Below are 23,293 nucleotides of genomic sequence, written 5' to 3' on the forward strand. Positions count from 1 at the left end.
TTATTAGAAACTAGGGATGCACCGTACTCGTACTCACCCAAATGCTCCGCTATTTACCCTCGATACCAGAACTTCCGGTCAGAGGGAAATTTTACAAGGTCATATCTGGGTTTGCCAAGGCATTTGGGGCACACAAAGTGGATTTATATCCTTTGTGAATATTAAGGAATATATGTAAATGAAAGTTTTTATGTCCGGAGTTTGACTTTAAACGTCTCTTTATAATAACAAAATAAATCAAATCACTGTGACTTTATTTTTAGATATACACGGCTCCTTTCATGCAGCATCCTACCTGTGCTCTCACCAACAGGAAACCTGCTCAAGCTGTTCAGTGTTTTTCTGAAATTGTTATGAGTATGTATAATGTTTAGGATTATATATACAATGTAATTCACAGTCACAAAGTAGTTTCCAGACTGGATACATAACTCCAAACCATGGTTCTGTTTTTTAGAAGAGTTATTCCTAAACAAAATCCTGGCAGTTTTTAAAAAGAGCATAAAAATGTATGAAGACATTGCACATGTGTAAATGTCACCCACACAGACAGAGATGATGATGGTCTGTGTTCACGGACTTCGGGTTTATGTAGATGGTATCAGTTTGGCATCAATTTGAGACACTTCTGAGATCATTCAGAAATCACTGACAGGTGGACTTGATTTGCAATTGACTTTCTTCTGACCTGCAATTGAGCTGCTTCAAATAGGTATTGCATTCCTGTAGATCTAAAAGGAACAAAAGCCCATCAACACAGGGCCTAGGGAAGATATACAGGGCTATTCACTAAAGGGTGGAGAGTTTGGAGAAGGCAGGAGAAGTGAACAATCTAGGACAACATAGCTGATTTGGAAAAAAATCTCCAGTTTAGCTCACTTTCCAGTTTATCTATGTTGTCCTAGATTGTTCACTTCTCCTGCCTTCTCCAAACTCTTCACCCCTTTTGTGAATAACCCTGATAGTGCTTTAGCCCAATCACATGACCCCAACAGGCCCCACCCCCTTGCATTCCAGGGGTGGAGCCAAAAACCGGATGCTCAATTGAGGGGCAGGGCCAGCCACCAGTAAGTAAGGAGGGCTACAGCCAACACACAAGCTGGCCCAACACACAAGGTGGCCCTTGAAATGGTCAGCACTAGGAGAAGCAAGGCGGCAGCGGAGGGAGCAGAGCCGCATAAGCAGATGCCTCCTCTATAGCGCCAGCTCCTGTCACAGGAGGAGTGATGCCAAATGCACTCCCCTGTTAGAAATCGATAGTGAAAGTGCGCTTTGCTCATTCTGGCCAGCGATTGGTTTCCAAATTGCTCTTGGAAAGCTAAGGCACCCCTGATTGCCCTGATCATCCTATTCTTAATTTGTCATTTTGGATTATTTAATTTGGATATGGATTTGCATTAACTTTGGATTGTTGTAAATCCAAAGCTTGCAGCCAATCAGCTGCTAACTCCATTCGGGTATTCTGACAGTGGCCAGTGGACGCTGTCAGAATACAATGAGAGCAGTGAGGTATTCGTCAATCCACGCTCATAAGCGTTAATGGAGGAATCTATAATATCTTCGTTGTTCAGCTCTCAGGTTGAACAAAGAAAATATTTCAGTGGTTTGATTTTACAAAAAGGAATGGAGAATGTTCACCTTGCAAAATGAAGGAAATAAGATGAAGCTGTGTTCAATCAGACAGTCAAGTGCCTCCAAAAATCCTTATCTTACACAAGTCACAGACACACTGACAATTAGAACCTGGCCGTAATTATTAACATTGTACTTTTTAAATGAAAGAAAATGTAACATGGATTTTTCTTCTTACATTCAGCGTTAGAGCCATGAGTACAGACGAGGACACAAAATGGCTGGAATGGGTAACCAAACAGTTTGAAAGCATTGCTGGAGAAGACAAGGAAATCGACTTACAGGAATTCAAGACAGCCCTTAAAGTCAAAGACGTAAGGCAAAATATTCTAAAGTTAAAGTGCACTGTGTCCTTGTTAGGGAGATTCACACTCGCTATATGTCCTGGTGAATGTTATCACTGGAAGTGAATGAAAATCCCAAATTGTGGGTCCATGTGAAAGAAGACTAAAAAAGAGCACTAGGTAATCGTCTCAAGAGAACAAGAAATCCTTTATTGGCTTCACAAATGGCGACAGGAAGATGTACACAGACAACGTATTGTATAAGCGAGTGTCTACAAATGCTGATAAAGATTGTTTCACACCAAGGATTTCCACTCCTGCCTAAGAAATAGGATTGTCTGCAAGGGCTGTAGGTTTAGAGTCTGAGTGCCTCGGTGTTCATAATGAAGGAGGATTCTTGAAACAGGTTGGCCGAGTATATCTTTTTGTCGCCATATGTGAAGCCAATGAAGGTTTTTTTTGAATCTTGAGATGATTACTTGGCGTTCTTTTTTTAGTCTTCTTTTACACTTAAGTAAATGGGCACTATACCATTACCATAAACACTGACAACCAGTGGAATGGAGGCACTGCACCTGCCATATTGAAGAACATATCATCACAGTAGGCAAGTACACATTTAATTGGCATGAGCAATAAAAACATGACCTAAAAATGTGTGATATGTTCTGATTCACATGTAAGTTATTGTATAAATGGATTGCACAATTTAAGACTTCTCTCTCTGATGTTATTTGTCAGCAATAAAATGTAAATCGTTATTAGGTAATTTTATTGTCAGTAACTGCTGGGGAATATTTTGGAACTGTTTAAATTGAAAAAACATTTCTTTTACTTGTATAACTTACAAATAAAAATGAGGATATACACTGAAATTCCACAAGATGGCAGAGTTGCGTGACGCTGTGAGGTATCCTGTGCGGGTATTTGTATCTCATACAATTATATTGCTGTTGATAGTAGAGCTGAATCTATAATCTGATTTGGTAATGATTGGTCAGGATGCTGTTGCTGCAGCCTATGCTGTGCTTATCTGTTTATTACTGGTAAGTAGTGATGAGCTAACCGAACAACGTTCTGAAAACTGGACATTTGCCGTACACTTGAAAAAAATCTGAAAAACCCAGACATAGCGTCCGAACCCCATTGAAGTCTAAGGAAGCCGAATCTTGTAAAAAATTTTCAAGCCTTTTTCATAGCTGATATGCCCTGTCTGAACAGTCCTCTCACCCCTGTTTTGCAAACCTATTCTGCCATTTAAAAAAAAAAAAAAGAGCATCGGTGGAATGTCACAGAAAATAAGGAAGAAGAAGCTGCTCACCAATGCTGTTTTTTATTTAAAAATGGCAGAACAGGTTTGTAAACCAGGAGTGGACAGACCATTCAGATTGAGCAAATTGGCTTTGAAAAAGGCCAGAAATAAAATGATGTCTGCGCCAATCTCGTGCATGCGCTGTATGAGATTTGGCAGGGTTTGGTATTGTTATATCTCGTGCATGCGATGTATGAGATTTGGCAGGGTTTGGTATTGTTTTATCTCGTGCATGCGCTGTATGAGATTTGGCAGGGTTTGGTATTGTTATATCTCGTGCATGCGATGTATGAGATTTGGCAGGGTTTGGTATTGTTTTATCTCGTTCATAAAAAAATAAATGCCTTCTCTCCCAAGATCTCAAGAGAAAAGGCATTTTTTGTTACAAAGGAGTGCTCCCTGGAAGGCACTGGTGATATAGCCTCTCGAGGGGGCAACAGTGAGGTCCTGGCTACGTCACCAGTGCCTCTGAATACCAGAAATAATATTAAATCAAATGTAAGCATCTACATATGTAACAGATAGAAGAGTGAAGTTGTGAACCATGTGAATGGCGCAACGCATTAACTGTACCCCATTTTACTGTGGCATTCATATACAGCATGAAAATGTTGCAAGTAATTCTGCTTCCTGCTCATAAACGTAGCTTTCTGCATTGCAGTACAAAATGATAATGGAAAAAGTGTACTGCAATAGGTTTTCATATACAAAAAATATATATAGTCCAGTAACAGTAGTTTTTGCCTTTTGTGTAGCTGAGAGGCTTATCTTCTCAGGATTCACAGCGCTTTCTGATACCAAATAATATATCATAGACAACATTTACAATGCTCCAGGCCAGTGTTTCCCAAACCTTAGTCAGTCATGTACTGCTATATACTACCTTACTCTACTGCTGCAACACTTTGTGTTCACAACACCACTATGGTATATATGCACCAGGTTTGTTCCTATATCAAGGTGGCGAGCATTCTGGCCCCGAGAGAGGATAGGCACTGTTCAGTAAGGACATTACCAATCAAAATGAGTGTGAAGTTTATTTGAAAAAAAAAAGATCAATCTTAAGGACCTACCCCAGCCCAACATTCCCTCATTTACAACCACTGGCTTCTCTATACCTCTCCCTGCTCAGGGGCATATGAGAATATTTTTAGAAGTGACACAGTCATCTAACTACTCAGTTAACTCTCTTCTATGGCCTGTGAGAACTAGCTTCCAAAAGTAGAGCATTAAGGACACAGCTACTCACTTACTCACTTCATTTTAGGGTTTCCTTGAACACTTTTATTAACAGAAAGTTTGTGAAGCATAATGCAGTTGCCCTCACATTGATTTTCCAACATCTCTCTTTACAAAAAAAACATGCATTTAGCTTCTGGCTTTACTCTTGCAGCACTGCTGCTCTGACCTCCATCCTCAGCCCCTTATCAGTGTCCTCCAAACAGTCTTGCAAACATCATGCTGACCTCCACTCTCAAATCCCACCTTGTTGCTCCCTGCTGTACTGGCCTCCACCATAATTCCTAGGAGAATTCTTCCTGACTGCTGAGCTGAGACCTCCTCTTCTCCCCAGGTAAATCCTTGAACACTAGCCAGGCCCTGTACCATAAGGGCTGTGCACAGCTGCACAATCAAAAGGTGCTGGTCAACACCAAAACATGGACCCAGAGTTGGGGGCTTCATTCCACCCAAATCTAGGGTTGCCACCTGTCCAGGATTCACCCGGACAGTCCGGGTTTTGAATGCAGTGTTCGGGTTTCATGGCAGCAGAAATCTGGACACAAGATGTCAGGCAGACAGGGGCGGACAAAATTAAGATAGGGGCCCCCCACTGAAAATAGTCTCAACTGTGATATTTACATACGGATGGGTGGCACTATTTACATATGTATAAGCCGCGACTCCAAAAAAAATGTCCGTGCGTCGCTAGAGTGTTCAGGTTTCGCTTGAAGAAAAGGTGGCAACCCTACCCAAATCTCCATAAAGGCTCCATGTTCTAGGACTCGTAACAGGGTTTACCACTCCTGGAGTAAACTGAACAGCCAGTTTTCTCCATATAAAACAGGCACCCTGGAGTCCCACAACCTGTATGAGTGAGAACCAGGGGTGACCGCCAACCTTATCACAACAAGACAAGGTACAGCACTATCACAGGCCTTACATCTAATCTGATAGATAGTTGTAATATCAGCTGACACATCCAGTCTGCTAAACCATAATAATAGCACAGTTATGAACTGGTGTCTCTTATATGTAACAGTTAGCAATGCAGAGCATATTTTGAAGGCATTGGAAAACATATCTAAGAGTGGGTAAAGATAACAATGGAGGATGGCTGGAACTACATGACTAGGCATGGAACAGCCTTTGGCCTGTAATCTATCACCAAGAGATATGTGTGTATGGCTACTTGTGCCAAAGTCAAGTGAGAGAATCATGTCAGGCGTGAGCTTGATGTGTTGCAATTGAACCATGTACAGTATGGCTGTCAAGTGATTTGACATACTGTGATGTATACAGAATGTGCATGTAGGAAGAAGTAATGCCAACAGGTTATGAGCATAAAGACTACTGTACCTAAAATTCAGATGTCGATACAAGATAGTATATCCAGGATAATCTGAGGAGAATTGGGTGGTAAAAATAGGAGGAAAGCAGGATGAGAGAAAAATAGGTGGCAAATGAAAGGTAAAGCTGGGAAAAGGTTTAAATGTAGGGTTAAAAAAGGTTGGTGAGCCACTGGTACATGGAGGTGACACTCCAGGTTCATCTATTGATAGTTACATAGTATTTGAGGTTGAATAAAGACACAGGTTCATCTATTGATGTTTAAGGATTACTTGATTTCACTAATATTTATATATTAGACAATTTTGGATATGCATATAAGATCAATGGTGACGAGATTTAATTTAATGTGTCGAGAGAGTCAGCACAATGAATGTTTCCAGATTTGCACAAATTTATATATTTCTAATAATGCCGTCTTTTCACAGTCCTTTTTTGCAGAGCGTTTCTTCACTTTGTTCGACTCAGATGGTAGTGGCTCCATCACACTGGATGAATTATTGAAGGCTCTCAACCTCCTGATCCATGGAAGTGAAACAGACAAACTTCACTTTCTTTTCCAAGTATACGATGTGGATGGTAATAACACAAAACCCATGTTGTACATTATGAAAACGTGAACCTACTATGTAAGGTTTACTTAAAGTGAACCAGCTTGGGTTTGGCATTTGCAACAATCTAAAACTCCTTCCCTATAAGTTATAACAGTTCAATTTACTTCTCAGATTTCGGTGTGTGTGCTACTATTTAGCTGTATTCTCTCCCTGTCAGAGCGGAAATGGAAGCCCAGTGTCAGGCTGGCTCCTGTCTGAGCCTAGGGATGATAATTGACACTCAGTTTAGGCTGCCATGAAACTTTCATTTTGCAAAGCCGTTAGTTTTCTTTCAAGTAATCCTGACAGCAGTTTTTGAGTATAGGTTACCGTCCGGCGTCCGCAGTAAACACACTCTGACAATAAGATCCCCTTACAACTGGACACTCAAGCTAACGTTCGGGTAACCTACAGCAGTCAAATACTCTTTACCAGTTAACTAGGTTAGAGGAGTTAGTGAATGGTTACGAATGTTTTGGTGTAATACATTCCTAATTGCAAATATGTATAGAGTGGCTGGTAGGTGCCCGTAAAGATGCGAGATGCAATGTAGTGAGTTCAGGTGGGTCGTGACATAGTTACATAGTATTTGAGGTTGAATAAAGACATATGTGCATCAAGTCCAACCTATTTCATGTATGTGTATGGTCCTACTGATGTGTAGTATGTATAGGTCCCTGTGTGGTCTCAATCTTAAGAGTACTTGTACCCCTGTATATTATGGTCTCTGAGGAAATCGTCCAATCGCCTATTGAATGATTCCACGCTGTCAGCCAAAATCACAGCATGTGGCAGCGAGTTCCATACCTTGACCGATCTAACTGAGAAGAACCCCCTTCGCCCCTTGTGCTGAAATTTTTTTCTCCACCAATTTTAAGTGGCGGCCTCTCGTCCTTGTCATGGAGTTATTTGTAAAGAGTTTGCTGCTAATGTTGCTATCCCCGGTGAACATTGTATACATGAAAATCATGTCCCCCCTTAATCTCCTTACTTCCAATGAGAACATGTTTAACTTTAGTAGCCTGTTCTCATAGCTCAGGTCCTCCATCCCCTTTATGAGTTTGGTTGCCCTTCCCTGTACTCTTTCCAGTTCAAGGATACCTTTCTGTTCACTGGTGCCCAAAACTGGACCGCATACTCCAGAAGAGGCCGAACCAGTGATCTATAAAGTGGCACAATTATGGACTTGTCCCTGCAAAACATTCCCCTCTTAATACAGGAAAGGACTCTACTTGCTTTGTTTACCGCAGCCTTACCCTGCGTGCTGTTATTCAGCCTGTGGTCTACAATGACCCCCAAATCTGTTTCCCTTTCGGACTTCACCAGCGGAGCTCCAATTAGTGTGTAATCGGCTTTCTTATTTTTAACTCCAAAGTGCACAACTCTACATTTATCTACATTAAACCTCATGTGCCATGTAGTTGCCCACACCCCTATTTTATCCAGATCCTCCTGCAGTCTTGTAGTGTCTGATTCAGTGTCTATTCCACCTCCCGATTTTGGTATCATCAGCAAACACTGATAAATGGCTGTTTACCCCCTCCCCAATATTGTTAATGAATAGGTTAAACAGCATAGGGCCCAGCACAGACCCCTGCGGCACTCCGCTCATGACCCTAGCCCAGTTCGAGAAGGTGCCATTTATCGATACTCTTTGCACCCGTTCCTGTAGCCAATTTTCTATCAATGTACACATTAATGCGTGTATGCCCATAGACCTCAGCTTGTGTAGTAAACGTAGCGACAGTCCAGGACTTATGAGCAGTTCTCTGCTTTCCTATACACTATACTTTGCTAACTCTACCATGATAAATTACTACAGTATTAATCTGCAGTATCATAACAGACATATTTAATTATAGTTTCCTGTGAAAATATTGACAATTCATTTATTATTTCAGGCAGTGGTTCCATTGAGCCAGATGAGCTCTGCACTGTGCTGAAGTCTTGCCTACTGGAGAGTGCTATCTCGCTGCCTGAGGAAAAGTTAAATGATTTGACTCTGGTACTTTTCCAGTCTGCTGATAAAGACAATAGCGGTTCCATTACATTCCAGGAACTAAAGGAAGAACTGGAGCATTTCCCAGAAGTCATGGAGAACCTGACGATTAGGTAACACTTCTAGCCTTCGGAGCTAAATTTGAATCCAAGTTGGATGTATGTGCTGCATAGATAAGAAGAAAAGTGGTATATAAACGCACAAATGAAACCGCTTTTGGCAGACATAATCTGCTGATCAGGTTTTTGCATAGAGTGTTATCCCCCATTAGACCATCTAGTGTCACTGTTGTTCAAAGGTTTTAAATCGCAACATATTTGCAGATATTGGCAAAAGTGTAGGTTAGAAGATTTGCAAGTAGTGTTTATAGAAAATAAAATATGGAAATAATGATCAGTGACTCTTTTTTCCTTCTGATATTTCATTGTCTCCATCCAAGAATCCGTAATATGAATGAAGTCCTCGTTTCTGCCCAGGGGACTGGACTAAAGCACTTTTACTTACCTGATCCCCCAGCTCCTCTAGCAGTCATCACCCCCCCTCTTCTTCCCCTCCGCTCCAGCTGGTGGCAAGACCCTCCATGTCCTCACGTCTAATGCAAGTCAATCGACTTGCATTAGACATGATGACGTCAGAGGGTCCTTAGACCACCAGAGCAAAGGGGAGGAGAGACTGTGGGGGCAGTCAGGCAGCACAGAGGGAGCAGGCAAGAGTGGGAATCAGATTAAGCAAAATTGTTTTTTCCTGTCCCCTAGGCAGGGTTAGTAGTGGTAAAGGGGAGCGATGGCAGGGCAAGTTATGGGGGGGCATGGCGTACTGGTGGTGCACGTTACCAGGGAAGAGGGGGTAATTCACAGTACCTCTGGCTCTGTCCGGCATCCCGCCTAGCTCACTGATGTCGCTGGTTGCCAGGAGCTGGGTTGGACACCAGTCAGAGCGTTCCAAGTTACTAAGAGTTTTTAGCAACCTGGGACGCACTGGCCAGAGAGGCCTGCCGCTCCCCCATGTGACCCAACGAGATACGGCCTGAGGCAACCGCCTCATTGTAGGTATGGCCCTGCTCCTAGCTATAAATTACCACGTAATCCTTGCAGTGTGGGAGAAGTCCCACTGCAAGGGTAGTTTTTTGGCTTGTCCAAAGATGTGCTTTTAATATACATAAAAGCTACAAAAGGCCAGAGTGTCTATGTGTAATAAAGCTCAATATAAAGCTGAGAAAATGAAAGCAAGCGCTAAAGACTCAAAAGAAATACATATTATTAGCACTTACACTGCTTACATTTACAAATAAATATATCCAATGAATTATTCATGAATCACCAGCTACATTAGTTTGTGTCTTTTATATCTGCCTGGAGATCAGATCTAAAACTAAACTATGTGACAGATTATTTTTATCAGTGTCACAAATTGGCTGAAGCCACCAACCGTAATAAAGACGTGTCGCACCTTTGTTACCTGACTCCAACCTAAGGGCACAACAATCGCAGCAAGCTCCATGTGTACCTACTGCTGTGTCAGCATTCTACTGTTTACTCAGCTCTCCTCCTTCATCATGTTCCTTGTCAATGCATTTACATGCGGCACACCTGACTGCCCCCCCTCTCCCATCCTAAGTGTATAGGGCAGTGGTGGCCAACATGCTTGATTTACGAAGCCTTAAGAGTGACACCCGACATCACCAAAGGGTCACACATAATATTCAGTAAATGTAATGCCACAGGAAGCTGTCAGAGACTACAGACATGCAACAGAAAATATTCACAGACTACAGACCTAGCACAGGAGATGGTCAGAGACTGCAGATATGCACCAGAAAATGGTTAGTGACTATGGACATGCCAGAAGAGATGACCAGAGACAGCAGACATGCTACAAGAGATGGTCAGTGACTGCAGATATGCTACAAGAGATGGTCAGTGACTCCAGAGGTGCTACAACAGATGGCCAGTGACTGCAGACATCCTGCAAGCGATGGTCAGTGACTGCAGACATCCTGCAAGCGATGGTCAGTGACTGCAGACATCCTACAAGCGATGGTCAGTGACTGCAGACATCCTACAAGCGATGGTCAGTGACTGCAGACATCCTACAAGCGATGGTCAGTGACTGCAGACATCCTACAAGCGATGGTCAGTGACTGCAGACATCCTACAAGCGATGGTCAGTGACTGCAGACATCCTACAAGCGATGGTCAGTGACTGCAGACATCCTACAAGCGATGGTCAGTGACTGCAGACATCCTACAAGCGATGGTCAGTGACTGCAGACATCCTACAAGCGATGGTCAGTGACTGCGGACATGCTACACGAGATGGTCAGTGACTCCAGAGGTGCTACAACAGATGGCTAGTGACTGCAGACATCCTGCAAGCGATGGTCAGTGACTGCAGACATCCTACAAGCGATGGTCAGTGACTGCAGACATCCTACAAGCGATGGTCAGTGACTGCAGACATCCTACAAGTGATGGTCAGTGACTGCAGACATCCTACAAGCGATGGTCAGTGACTGCAGACATCCTACAAGCGATGGTCAGTGACTGCGGACATGCTACACGAGATGGCCAGTGACTGCGGACATCCTGCAAGCGATGGTCAGTGACTGCAGACATCCTACAAGCGATGGTCAGTGACTGCAGACATCCTACAAGCGATGGTCAGTGACTGCAGACATCCTACAAGCGATGGTCAGTGACTGCAGACATCCTACAAGCGATGGTCAGTGACTGCGGACATTCTACATGAGATGGTCAGTTACTGCAAATAACCTACAAGAGATGGTCAGTGACTGCAGACGTGCTACAACAGATGGCCAGTGACTGCAGACATCCTGCAAGCGATGGTCAGTGACTGCAGACATGCTACAAGATATGGTCAGAGATGAGAGACATACTATAAGAAATGGTTGGACACTGCAGACATGCTACACGAGATGGTCAGAGACTGTAGACATGCTTCAAGAGATGGGTAGAGACTGCAGACATTCAATAATAGATGGTAAAAGTCTATGGCAGGGGTACGCAACCTCTGCACCCCAGCTGGTAAAACTACAAATCCCATTATATCTCCGCCTCTGGGAGTCATGCCTGTGGCTGTCAGTCTAGCAATGCTTCATGGAACTTGTATTGCCAAAAGAGCTCGAGGGCTAGTGTTGCCTACCCTCGGTCTATGGGATTACTACAAGAAATGGTCAGAGACTGCAGGCATGCTACAGGAGATGTTCCAGACTAGGAAAATGCTTCAGGAGGCAATCGTAGACTAGTGACACATTACATGAGACTGCTAGAGATTGCGGTTCTTCCAGACCCCTTGTAAATCTATGCTTCCACATGTTTGCTCCTTGCAGCCCCATTAAAAATGACTTGTGCCCAATCTGATCATTCTTTCAGCAATATACGTGTAGCGCTCACCCCCGAAGGAGCCGCTGAATATTGAAATAGGTTCTCCTACCTGTTGGTTCCAGCTGCCATTCCCCTTTAATCAGCAACAGCACACCGACACTCACGGACAGAAAACCGATCAGAGTCTGCCCTTCTGTAGACGAATAGTCACTGTAGTCGGCATCAATCGATCTGGTAGTGGACGGAACTTGAGGCAGGTACCTCACAGACGCGGGTCCGCTCAATTCCTTCGCCTCCTCACAGCGTCCGGTCCCCCAATCCACCCGGTAGACACTCGGTGGTAGGTCCGATGCGATGAGTTCCATGAGGCAATCTCCACAACGGTCACAGCGACTCCAAGGGCGCTACATACAATATAAAAGATCAGAGGTAAACAAAAAGAGAAAGGGGATGGACAGGTCAAGAGTAAGGCAGTATGAAAAAATAAACCCAAATCGTTCAACTATTACAAAACAGCCCAAAGAAGATTTTTTCTTCATTGGCTTTCAAAAGCACATAGGTATGGAAAACACAGATTGCTGTCTGCAGGGGCCCCAAAGGCTGCATAATAAGTGCCAAAGGGCCGCCTGCAGCTCCAAGGCAGCAGGTTGGGTGGCAGGGGTATAGGGGACTGCAAGACACTGATACCAAGCCAAATAGCTGTATGCTGCCCCGGGCAGGAAGTTGGGCGCCAGGGGTATAGGGGACTGCAAGATGCTGATACCAAGCCAAAAGGCCATATGCTGCCCCCGGGCAGAAAGTTGGGCACCAGAGGTATAGGGGACAGCAAGACGCTGATACCAAGTCAAATTTAGGTACTTACACTTCTTGCATATACAAAAATACATTTAATGATTTATTCATAAATACAGAGCTGCATTCATTTGTGTCTTTTATACCTTCCTGCAGTTCAGCTCTAAAAGCTAAAATACATAACACATGTTCTGTTCCATTTATTTATCTCAGTGCTGCAAACTGGCTGAAGCCACCAACAGTAAAAAAGAAGAGTCGCACCCCTCGTTACCTGACTCCAAGCTACTGGCACAACAACCGCAGCAAGGTTCTCTTCATGTGCGTCTACTGCTGTGTCAACGTTCTACTTTTTACCCTCGCTGCTGTCAACCATGCCAGTCTTGGAGGATGGATCATGCTCGCCAAGGGTTGTGGTCAGTGTCTGAACTTCAACTGCACCTTTATTGTGGTAGGTGACTCCTCGCTATGAATTGAACTATGACCACAAACACTTCAACCCCAAAAGGGGAAACCTACTCATTTTCTAATTATACTTTAGTCCATACAACATGGTTTCTGTACCAGTTTTAGATTTCTAAATCTGAACTCTTAATTGATTTCATAGTTAAATACATTTGGAATCAGAAAAGAGGTATACGTGTTTTTTTTCCCTTATTGGTCGTATTTTACATTAAGGTGTTATTAAAGTCAAAAGGCTTTTAAGCTATTTCACATTCTGATGAAATCACTTACAATGGATGCTGCTCCTTGATTTTTAAAGGTTTTAGTTTCCTGCAGAATCAGCTGGTCCCCTCAGCACTGGCCCTGATATCCTGTTTTAGGGTGGCCCCTTTCCCTTGCAAGGTCCTATGGAGCCACCCTTGTGTGCTAGTAAGCACACACAGCAAGGCAAGTTACTCCCCTGCTTCCTTCTCCGTTTCCTAATGCTAGTAGATGGACGGCTCCTGGAGATTGCTCTGTCCCTCGTGATCTTGTGCGGGACAGGAAGTTCAGGGAAGCAGAGCTAAGAAAGTTGGAGCTGTTTGGAAACATGATGACTGTAAAAGCTTGGTCAAAAAATGTAAAGAAATACTTTGCTGGGCAATGTATATTTTTTTTTATATGGATTCATTATCGAAAAAAGTTTGAGAGTTTATTACAACTTTAAAGTCCTACTCCGGCTTTACTGCCCAGGTCCTTTTTCTGTGAACACTTAAAGTGTATTTCTACTTTCGTTGCCAAATTGGGATAACACCTATTTTATATCTGTTACATGTTCCCATTCGCATAACATAAGCTAATACAATATTTAGAACATGCTTCTTGTCGTTTACATTGCTTTTCCTGGGTTACAGTTTCTTGGCTTCTTAAAGGATTCAAACCTTGACTTGCTTTTCCTTCTCCTGTAATGTTAGGAGGGGCTGTGTGGGATGAGGGGTTAAAGGATTACAACCCTGGCTTCTCCATTGTATGTGAAAGAAATTAATGAGAGAAGCACAATCCTCAAATTGCAGTCCTAACCTTTAAACCTTTTTTAAAAATAATGAATCCAGATTAAATATACCTGGCCCAGCAAAGTTTTTCTTTAAAATTTTGCTCAAGCACTTACCGTCATCATGTTTCATAACAGCTTCAACTCTCTCAGTTCGGCATCCCTGAACTTCCTGTTCAGTACAAGACTTCAAGTGAAAGAGCTGTCTTCAGCAAATGTCCACCTACTAGCTTGGAGGAAGGAGGGGTGGGAAGGAGGGGTGGGGAGTGACTTTATTTCTGTGTCCGCGTGTGTGTGTAGAGACACACACAGCTTACTAGCACACACAAGGGTGGCGTCATAGGACCCTGCAAGGGAAAGGAGCCATCCTAACAGAGGATATCAGGGCCAGTGCTCAGGGGACCAGCTGATTCTGCAGGAAGCTAAAACTTTTAGACATTAAGGAGCAGCATCCATTGTAAGTGATTTCATCAGCATTTGCTAGGGATGCACCAATACCAGTTTTTCGGTATCAAGTAGGAGTACCGCCATTTTTCTCTGTACTTGCCGATACCAAATACCGAAAGTCCCATTAAGGAAGTCGGGCAGCGTATAATGACTCGCTGCCCGGCTTCCCGGCTAATCAGGAAGCCAGGCGGCAAGTCATCACCGATTAGTCATCACCAGGTGATGAGGAAGCATGGAGCCGGCTTTCTGGCCAATCAGGAACTTGCCGCCCTGCTTCCTGATTGCTGAGGCGAGTCATTCCATGCTTCCTGGTCACCTGGTGCCGGCTTCTTTGCCAATCAGGAAGCTGAGGGTGAGTCATTACCCGCCCTTGGCTTCCTGATTGGCCGGGTAGCCAGCTCCATGCACCCTGGTGATGAGGGAGCATGAAGGCAGCTTCCCGGGCAATTTAGGAAGCCGGGCGGTGTGTAATAACTCGCTGCCTGGCTTCCTGATACCGGAAGTTCAGGTATCCGGATAGGCATCGGGAGCATTTGGGCGAGTACGAGTACTAGTATCGGTGTCAGTACATCCCTAGCATTTGCAATCATCTAAACACCTTTTGACTTTAATATCACTTAAGTCTTTCTATAAGAACAGATCACTGTGAATGTGCTCAAAAAACCTTAAATCTGCCATGTTGCCTGCTGCAACAAAACTTCTAAAAGAGAAGAAATATTTTTCGTTCTGCTGTGTAAATAAGAACACAGGAACACAGGAACACAGAACACATATATTGTGGGGGTTTCTTAAATTTGACTGCAAAAGTGGAAATACAGTTCAAGCTGTGCTTGAATTTCTCCCCATCCATGATAAATTGAGTGCTGCTGACTTTTGTTGGCACCACCAAAAGTGCATTTTTCAGTTTACTTTTCTTTTTTTTTAAGGAGCTGGGCGGAAAACTGTCAGCTGAACAGTGACTGAATCCAATCAAATGCAGTCACAGTTTGGGTATTCAGCAGCCTTGGGTCACTGCAATGAGTTGCGTTGTCACCTAAGGACAGGAAGTGTGTTACTGGCAGAATCATAGCATGCAATAAAAGGGGAAAATAAGAAAACAAATGCAGTCACCACATCTGAGTACTGGTAAGCTGCAATATGTAGAATTTGCTTGGGTTTAGATACACTTTAGGAATCACTGCTATCAGACATATGAAGCATTTGGGATGGGAAGAGTGTGTATTTGGAATGCTTGTAAGACAGACATAATGACAAGGATAATTATTGTTATTGTCAACAAGGACATCTAAATTTCTACCTTCAGGTTTTGATGCTCCGCCGCTGTCTGACGCGGCTCCGTACTACATTTGTTGCACATTTCCTTCCACTAGACCAGAATATCTTCCTGCATGAGCTGGTTGGATATGTGGTGTTCGTTTTTACAGTGGTCCACACAGCTGCCCATGTGATCAATTTCAGTAAGTGCAAACAGCATGTAAACAATTCATTATATTAATATATTCTTAAACAAGATTAAACATCGCGGTAAAAAAAACGCGTGACAGACGCGCATATGCAATACGCCTAGGTGTGAACGAGACCTAAAGAGTGTAGAGAATAGACATGTGCACGGCAAAAATGTTTGTTTCGGACGAAACAAATAAAAAAAATGAAAAACATTTTCATTTGTTTCATCAATGGAAACGAATATTAATGCTGTTTTGGATTCAGAGGCAATGAGCCTCAGAATACGAAACCGCACAAAGAAATTGCAGAGAGGTGGCAGTATCGGCCGCCAGCGCGTTCTGCGCATGCATGCCATCATTTTGAAGTATATCTTGGTATACACTAAGATGTTGGTACCCGAATATGTTGGTGCCACCATCTTGGTGTATACCAAGATATACTCCAAAATGGTGGTGCGCATGCGCAGAACATGCTAGCGGCCGATTTGGCCACCGGTCGTTCTGCAAATAACGTCACCCAACACCGCAAACGCATGGCGTCATGTGACATTATGCACCCCACCTCCAAGATGGTGGACGGCATGCGCACAACACGCCGGTGGCCAATATGGCCGCCCCACGTTCTGATAATAAATCTTTATATGTTGAATATCGTTTTAGTATATTCGGGCATATAAAAAACGTGTTATTATTCAACTGAATTTTGCTTATTTGCAGGTTCGTCCAAATCCGAATGCACATATCTAGTAGAGAATAATTATTTGAGTTTTTGTTCAATACAAATCTGCAGTGATGTGATCCTGCAATGATAGCAGCTAATTACATTGGTTCATCAGTTTCCTTTACTTTGTTTAGTAGCTTAGTAAAGCCTTCTTAGAAGAGAAGGTATACCTTCCCCCTCCCCGTGCCTTCCCCCTCCCCGTGTCTTCCATGTATAGTTGTCACCCCCATAGATCTCTATACATGTCTCATTTTATCATATATCCCAAAAATCTGAGGATTATTCCCCATTTCAGGACAGTGGGCACAGTCATGCAAATCATTGCTTTACACCCCATTGGTCAGATACACATCCAAAACTGCTGGTGTACAGTGCAAATACAGCCTAATATAATGGAGCCATTTATTCCAAACTACATACAGATGTTTCAGGCTGTTTGACCATCATCAGTGCAGTGTAGATAAACCATGGCTTCTATGGAGTGGGGCCAGGAATCCAACATGACAGAATAACCATAACTATAATCAGTTTAAAAAGTGATTGTTCTGATTGGCTAATATGGGTTACAACACTTTAAAAAGGTGAACATTTTTATTGCATATGCCTTAGACTGGAATACAATCAGATTGTGCCTGTAGATAAAAGGGTTGAGCCAGAGGAATAACTAGGGAGCTGTTGCTGCCCAGGGAGCAGAAAAGACAGCAGGCATAATATATAGGATATGAAAAGAATTGTTATAAAAGTATTACAGACAAGTATTGTTATAAAAGTATTACAGACAAGTATTGATATAAAAGTATTACAGACAAGTATTGTTACAACTAGGGATGCACAGATACTTTTCGAGTACCAGTGCTGATACTTGGCATTTTCATGAGAACTACCAGGGTTGCAGAGGTTGCAGCTGTGACCTGGCTCTGGCGCTCCACCACTGTCCTGAAATCATTAGTCGATATTGTTCTAGAAAAACTGTCACATGACAATAAACAAAAATATATCAGTACTCGTACTTGTAAGTACTCGGCAAGTACCAGTACTCGTACTCTCAAAACCGGTATCTGTGCATCCCTTTATTTATATTTATAAAAACAAAATCATACATTAAAACAGAGATGTACAAATCCCATGAGCTCCGTGTGCTCCTTACAAATGACAGCTGCCTCCTAACTTTTGAATTTTTCTCTAGTCTAGTCTTGGAGCTCAAAAGTATCGGTACATGTATTCATACTTGTACCGAGTCCTGTACTTGGTATCTGTGCAACCCTAGTTACAAGTATTATAGACAAGTATTGATATAAAAGTATTACAGGCATGTATTGATATAAAAGTATTACAGACAAGTATTCATATAAAAGTATTACAGACAAGTATTGCTATAAAAGTATTTCAGACAAGTATTGATATAAAAGTATTACAGACAATTATTGCCCCTGTAAAAGGAACAAAGTCTTGCAATTGCAGCTTTTTGACTATTGTTACAAATTCTGCACATAAGTTACATCTCTCAGGTTAGCGTTGTTTTTTTAGTTTAGTGATGTGACTTTGTCCCCCTAGTAAAGAAATCCATATATCCGGGATCATTTACTTTCTGGGAGTATTTCCTCACCCTGCGGCCTGGCATTGGATGGGTATATGGGAGCGCCTCCATCACAGGAATCTTGCTGCAGCTGCTCATCTGCCTGACTCTTGTCTGCTCCAGCACCTTCGTCAGGAAAGGAGGGCACTTTGAGGTTAGTAAAGGTTTATACCTTGAGGTTGATCAATTTATATGACTCGTATCTGCTTCTCAATGTGAACCGAGCGGATCTATACTGCAAACATAGTATACACAATTTACATTATTATTAGTGTTAAGATACCTGGGAACATGAGAGCGCTGTAACAGATAATAGGTCAAATCAACTCTATCTCATGATAATTTATTTACAGACATACTGTGCATATAAGCGTGTGATCTGTATTTCTTTATAGAAAATGGGTGTTTAAAGGACAAAAATTACAGTTGTCCTCTAAATCTTCTCCCCTCCTTCCTTACATCAGTAGAATTTCATTTGAAAAATAGTTTTTTGGAACCGTTTGATTTTTTAATATTTAATGGGGTTAAATAGATGCTTGATTTTGGCATTAGTGACTAAAACATTTGAAGGAACAGAGTGGAAATTTAGTTTGGTTGATTTAAAGGAGAACTATGAGGTGAGTGCTTTTCACTAACCTCATAGTTGTAGCCGACCGGTGACAATGAAACTGTCACAGGTCGGCTCAGTAGATCGGGAGGTGAGCGAACACATACTGACGTTTGCTCACCTCTCGATCCTGTCACGGCTCTCTGTCGTGACAGGGGGAGGGGCTGGATTCCCCCCTCCCTGCTCCGATCCTCCGGCGCTGACTGGTGGAACGGACGGAGGAGGGGGTGGGTACAGCTGGCTCTGCCTCTAGATAGGCAGAGCCAGCTGTCAGTCACGCAGCTGGGCGGATCCAGACATAATTGTCGGGATCCGCTTATACTGCGGTGTCTCAGGCTACCGCGAGCTACAGCTCGTGGTATACTGAGCCTAGGATGACGGGAGGACGCTAGTTTGTGTCCTCCCGTTACCCTAAGGAGAACTATGGGGAAAAGCCTTACCCCATAGTTCTCCTTTTACTTTGTATGTTGTGTTGTCTGTTCTCTACTCCATTCCACTGTGTAATCTGTGCTGTGTGCCCAGCACTGGACAAGCAAAACAAATGGCAAACGCACTCATTAACTCATTACCAGCTTTAAAGCAAGGTGCACATGGAAGGGCTTTACACAGTACAACAGCGAAATGTTTCCCAGGACACACACAAGCCAGCATGCAAAAAAAAAAAACCTGTCTAACCGCTAAGTTTAAAAACAGAGGTTTTAGATACACGTCTGCAGAATCTGTGAAAGCCGCACTGCCTCGTCAAGGCCCCTCTGTGTAGTGCGGTCGTAACTCTAACCTATGAGAGTCTCCATCTTGGAGCAAATGTAGCAAAAGATAAATTGGGTGCAGGTTCGCCAGGAGGCAGCCAAATCTCCTTAATGGCACAGTGACACACAAGGGACCCCGCACATCACAACGGTAGCTGAGACCCCCAGTGTGTCACTGCACCAAATCAGTCAAGCAAAATGAACGGCAAACACACTCATAACCAGCAGACACTGCACCGCTCTGCAGACTTTGCTGGACATGAAAGCCGACTTATACCCCCTTTCACTAAAAATCACATCAGTATGCAACTCTGCATGCTGATATGAACTCTGACATTCATTAGTAAAGCAAAATGTTTTGCTTTTATTTACTACTACAGTTTTTCCAATTTCTGGTTCAGTGAGGCACTGGTGATGTAGTCCTGGCCTCAGAGATGCATCCTGGGAAGGTTGCATCACCAGGGTCTTCCTGGGAAATTTCATCTGTAAACTACAAAATCTCACAGGATCTTGAAGGACAGGCATTTATATGTGCACTGTCACATATTCCAGGAGGCAGACGCAGAGTTCCAGGAATTTTGATGGATTATCCTGCCCATAGTCAAAATGGTTACCACGAGAAGAATAGGGAGGAAAAGAAAAATAAGGTATGCAAGGAATAAAAACCCTGCAGTTATCTGAAAGTATATGTGTCATATACCTGGTGGAGTCCATTTTCAGAGCCGCTGGATAGCAGACCAGGTGCGCAGGGACACAAAGTGCAGGGTAAGAGTGCAGGGAGATGTCATCTTGACAGGAAGGATCAGCCTCTGACAATGAGTCCAGGGAAGCAGAGTTCCAGAAGTGCCATAGTGAGATTAGCCGGGTCGTCAACAGGCGAGCAGAGCAGTACCAGTCAACAAGCAAGAAAATAGTCATTAACAGGCCAGGGTCGGTGACCTGCGGGCAGCGAGGTGCAATGTGGCAGACAGAAACAGTAGTCCAGAAACAAGCCAAGGTCACAGGAGCACAAAGTAGTGGAAAAAGGTCAAGCAAGCCGGGTCAGTAACAGATAAACAATTGGGACACAGGAAGGCTGTCGATCACTCAGCATCTGAGGCCTGAATGTTACAGCTTAAAGAGCCCATAGAGCACAATACACGGGCGCGCAGGTTCGTGCACACGCTGTTAACACCTGCTCTACGCACACCCTTTACAGTACTCGGTGTTGTACACTGTATAATCCACATGCCAAACATCGGATTCCACTCATCATCACAATTCCAGCTTTGCTAGTCTGTCTTAAATCTTTGCTTTTATATGATCATTTACAGGGTTATTCACAAAAGGGTGAAGAGTCTGGAGAAGGCAGGAGAAGTGAACAATCTAGGACAACATAGCTGAACTGGAAAGTGAGCTGAATTGGAGATTTTTTGCAAATCAGCTATGTTGTCCTAGATTGTTCCCTTCTCCCAACTCTTCACCCTTTTGTGATCAGACCTGGTAACATTTGGTAAAAATAACTATGGATAAGACCACAATAAAATCAGTCGTGTTCCTTCCACAGGTATTTTACTGGACGCATCTGTCCTATATCTGGATCTGGATTCTGTTATTCCTTCACACCCCAAAATTCTGGAAGTGGTTTTTGGTGCCAGGACTCCTGTTCGCGCTGGAGAAACTGTTAGGAGTGGCTGCATCACGTATTGGTGGATTGTATATCGTAGAGGTGAACTTGCTACCTTCCAAGGTGCTTCCACTATAGATGTGTAATTCTTTCAGAAATTCTGCCCTAATAAACTCGCCGGTTCGAGCTATGAATACAAATACCCAAGAAGACTTGAACTGCATGTCAAATGATTGCTAGGATCAGAGATATAGGCAGCTGAAGTTACATGCAAATCTGGACTATTCTTGTAAAAGTCAAGCTTGGCTCTGCCGTTTCTGCCTCCTGAGTCTCCATGTAGACCAGTGATGCCCCACGTCCCATTAGGAATTAGTAGTGAGGCTTGGAAGGGGGGAGAGGGTGGGGTAATTCTGATTTTTATAGGAAGAGTTGAGATTTGGGTTTGGATGTAGCCAGTGGTGTCCATAGACGTTTCACCAACTGAAGCCAAGGGTAGTGGGGTGCTGGTGGTGCATGCTATGGGGGGATTTTTCTCTGCTGCAGTTAAATTAAACCTATAGGTCTTATCCCTTCCCCCACGCTGTGATTGGACACTGAAAGGAAAAGCAGCAGACTGATTATTATTATTATTATAGAGTATTATACTGCAAGGGTTAAGTGCTCATTTTGGTCTATGGGTGAAAATAAAGAAGAAATTCTCACCTGATCCTCAGTCCCATCTGGCTGTTAAACCGATCCCCTCTTCTTCCCCTGGCTTCGGTGGTAACAGGACCCGTGACATCATCACATCTAATGCAGGTCCATTAGACGTGAGGACGCCAAGGGACATACCGCAGCCGGAGCAGAGGGGGAGAGGGGTGGGTGGTCACTGCCGCAGGACTAAGGATTAGGTGAGTATATCTTCTTTATTTTCGTTAGTCCCACTGCAGTGGGTAATTAAAAATAAAAACTGGAATTCTTCTTAATTGATGTCTTAGTGAATACAGAGCTGCATTTTTTTTGTGTCTTTAATATCTGCTTCAAGTTCAACTTTAAGCTTTTACCAAATTTACCTAAATTTTTTTATTGTGTATGCAATTTTTTAATCTTTTCAGTGTTATTTCTCATCCCTCTGAATGAAGGTGACACATCTTGTTATTAAGAGACCACCATCATTCCAGTACAAGCCTGGTGACTATGTATACCTGAACATACCCGCCATTGCCAAGTATGAATGGCACCCATTTACTATCAGCAGTGCCCCTGAGCAGGCAGGTAAGAAAATTTGCCAACTGTGTATCCGAAAGTGCTGAAAATCCAGGTCCAGGTCTATTTAGGGCTTTCATGGAACTCTTTTTTCCCCCGCAGACACTCTCTGGCTACACATCCGCTCTCTAGGCCAATGGACAAACCGCTTGTATGAATATTTCCATCTTCCAGAGGCTGCCAGGAAACCTGAAAAAAAGAGACTGGCCCCGAATCCGAAGAACGAAATATGCCAAAGCCAGGTGGAAAGAATGTCACATAGAAAATTCACTTTTTGTTTGTTGTCTTATGACATGAAATGTGGGCCTTTTGTCATCCGTATGGTTCATATCTTTTAGTGAGGGGGCGACTTATTAAAAGAGAAGAAATAAAACCGTTTCACCTAATTCTATTGGAAACAATTTGAAAATGTTTCCTTTTCTTTGGTTCTAATGAATCAGTTATATACTAACAGGCGGCGGGAGGGAAGGTGAGTCACAGGAGGCGTGTGTGTGTCACAAGCCCCGCCCCCTGCAGTGCACACATCGATTCGAAACTCCCTGGCTGCTGCGATCCTCTGGCTGGGTGAGTCCGAGCGCGGGTTTTGTGTAATGGTTCACCTGCACATGCAATTTGCGATGCCGATCTGCCCTGGAACGGCTGGGAACGCGCTGGAATGCTTCACCTATTGGCGGTCACACATTCCACCACCGAAAAACTGGGCGGGATTACGTTAAAACGTGTGACCCCGTCACCGGTCACACATTCTAACGTAGTCACAACCTTTGATAGAACACCGCCATCAGGGGGGTATGGCCGGTACCCATGTGAGGGCTCTGGGGGGCCTCTTACATGGGTATCAACTGTACAGGGGTGGCATGGCAGAGGTGACAGGGGAGGGGGTGGAGGAGGCCGGGCCCCAG

General features: G+C 43.4%; 1 protein-coding gene across 1 annotated transcript in view; it reads left to right on the forward strand.

Annotated features, from left to right (window-relative positions):
* The first annotated feature begins 1,826 nt into the window (after positions 1–1,826).
* The window catches only part of NOX5 (NADPH oxidase 5), a 40,688-nt gene continuing 19,221 nt past the window's right edge, over positions 1,827–23,293 (forward strand). Inside the window, exons 1-9 of the mRNA XM_018567401.1 lie at positions 1,827–1,946; positions 6,225–6,375; positions 8,291–8,501; positions 12,738–12,972; positions 15,746–15,899; positions 18,163–18,338; positions 21,087–21,269; positions 22,268–22,400; positions 22,494–22,592. Coding sequence (XP_018422903.1) covers positions 1,827–1,946; positions 6,225–6,375; positions 8,291–8,501; positions 12,738–12,972; positions 15,746–15,899; positions 18,163–18,338; positions 21,087–21,269; positions 22,268–22,400; positions 22,494–22,592 — 1,462 coding nt within the window. The remainder of the gene's footprint in view (positions 1,947–6,224; positions 6,376–8,290; positions 8,502–12,737; positions 12,973–15,745; positions 15,900–18,162; positions 18,339–21,086; positions 21,270–22,267; positions 22,401–22,493; positions 22,593–23,293) is intronic.

The sequence above is a fragment of the Nanorana parkeri genome, unplaced genomic scaffold, assembly GCF_000935625.1.
Source record: "Nanorana parkeri isolate BGI_ZX_2015 unplaced genomic scaffold, ASM93562v1 scaffold1043, whole genome shotgun sequence".
NCBI lineage: Eukaryota > Metazoa > Chordata > Amphibia > Anura > Dicroglossidae > Nanorana > Nanorana parkeri.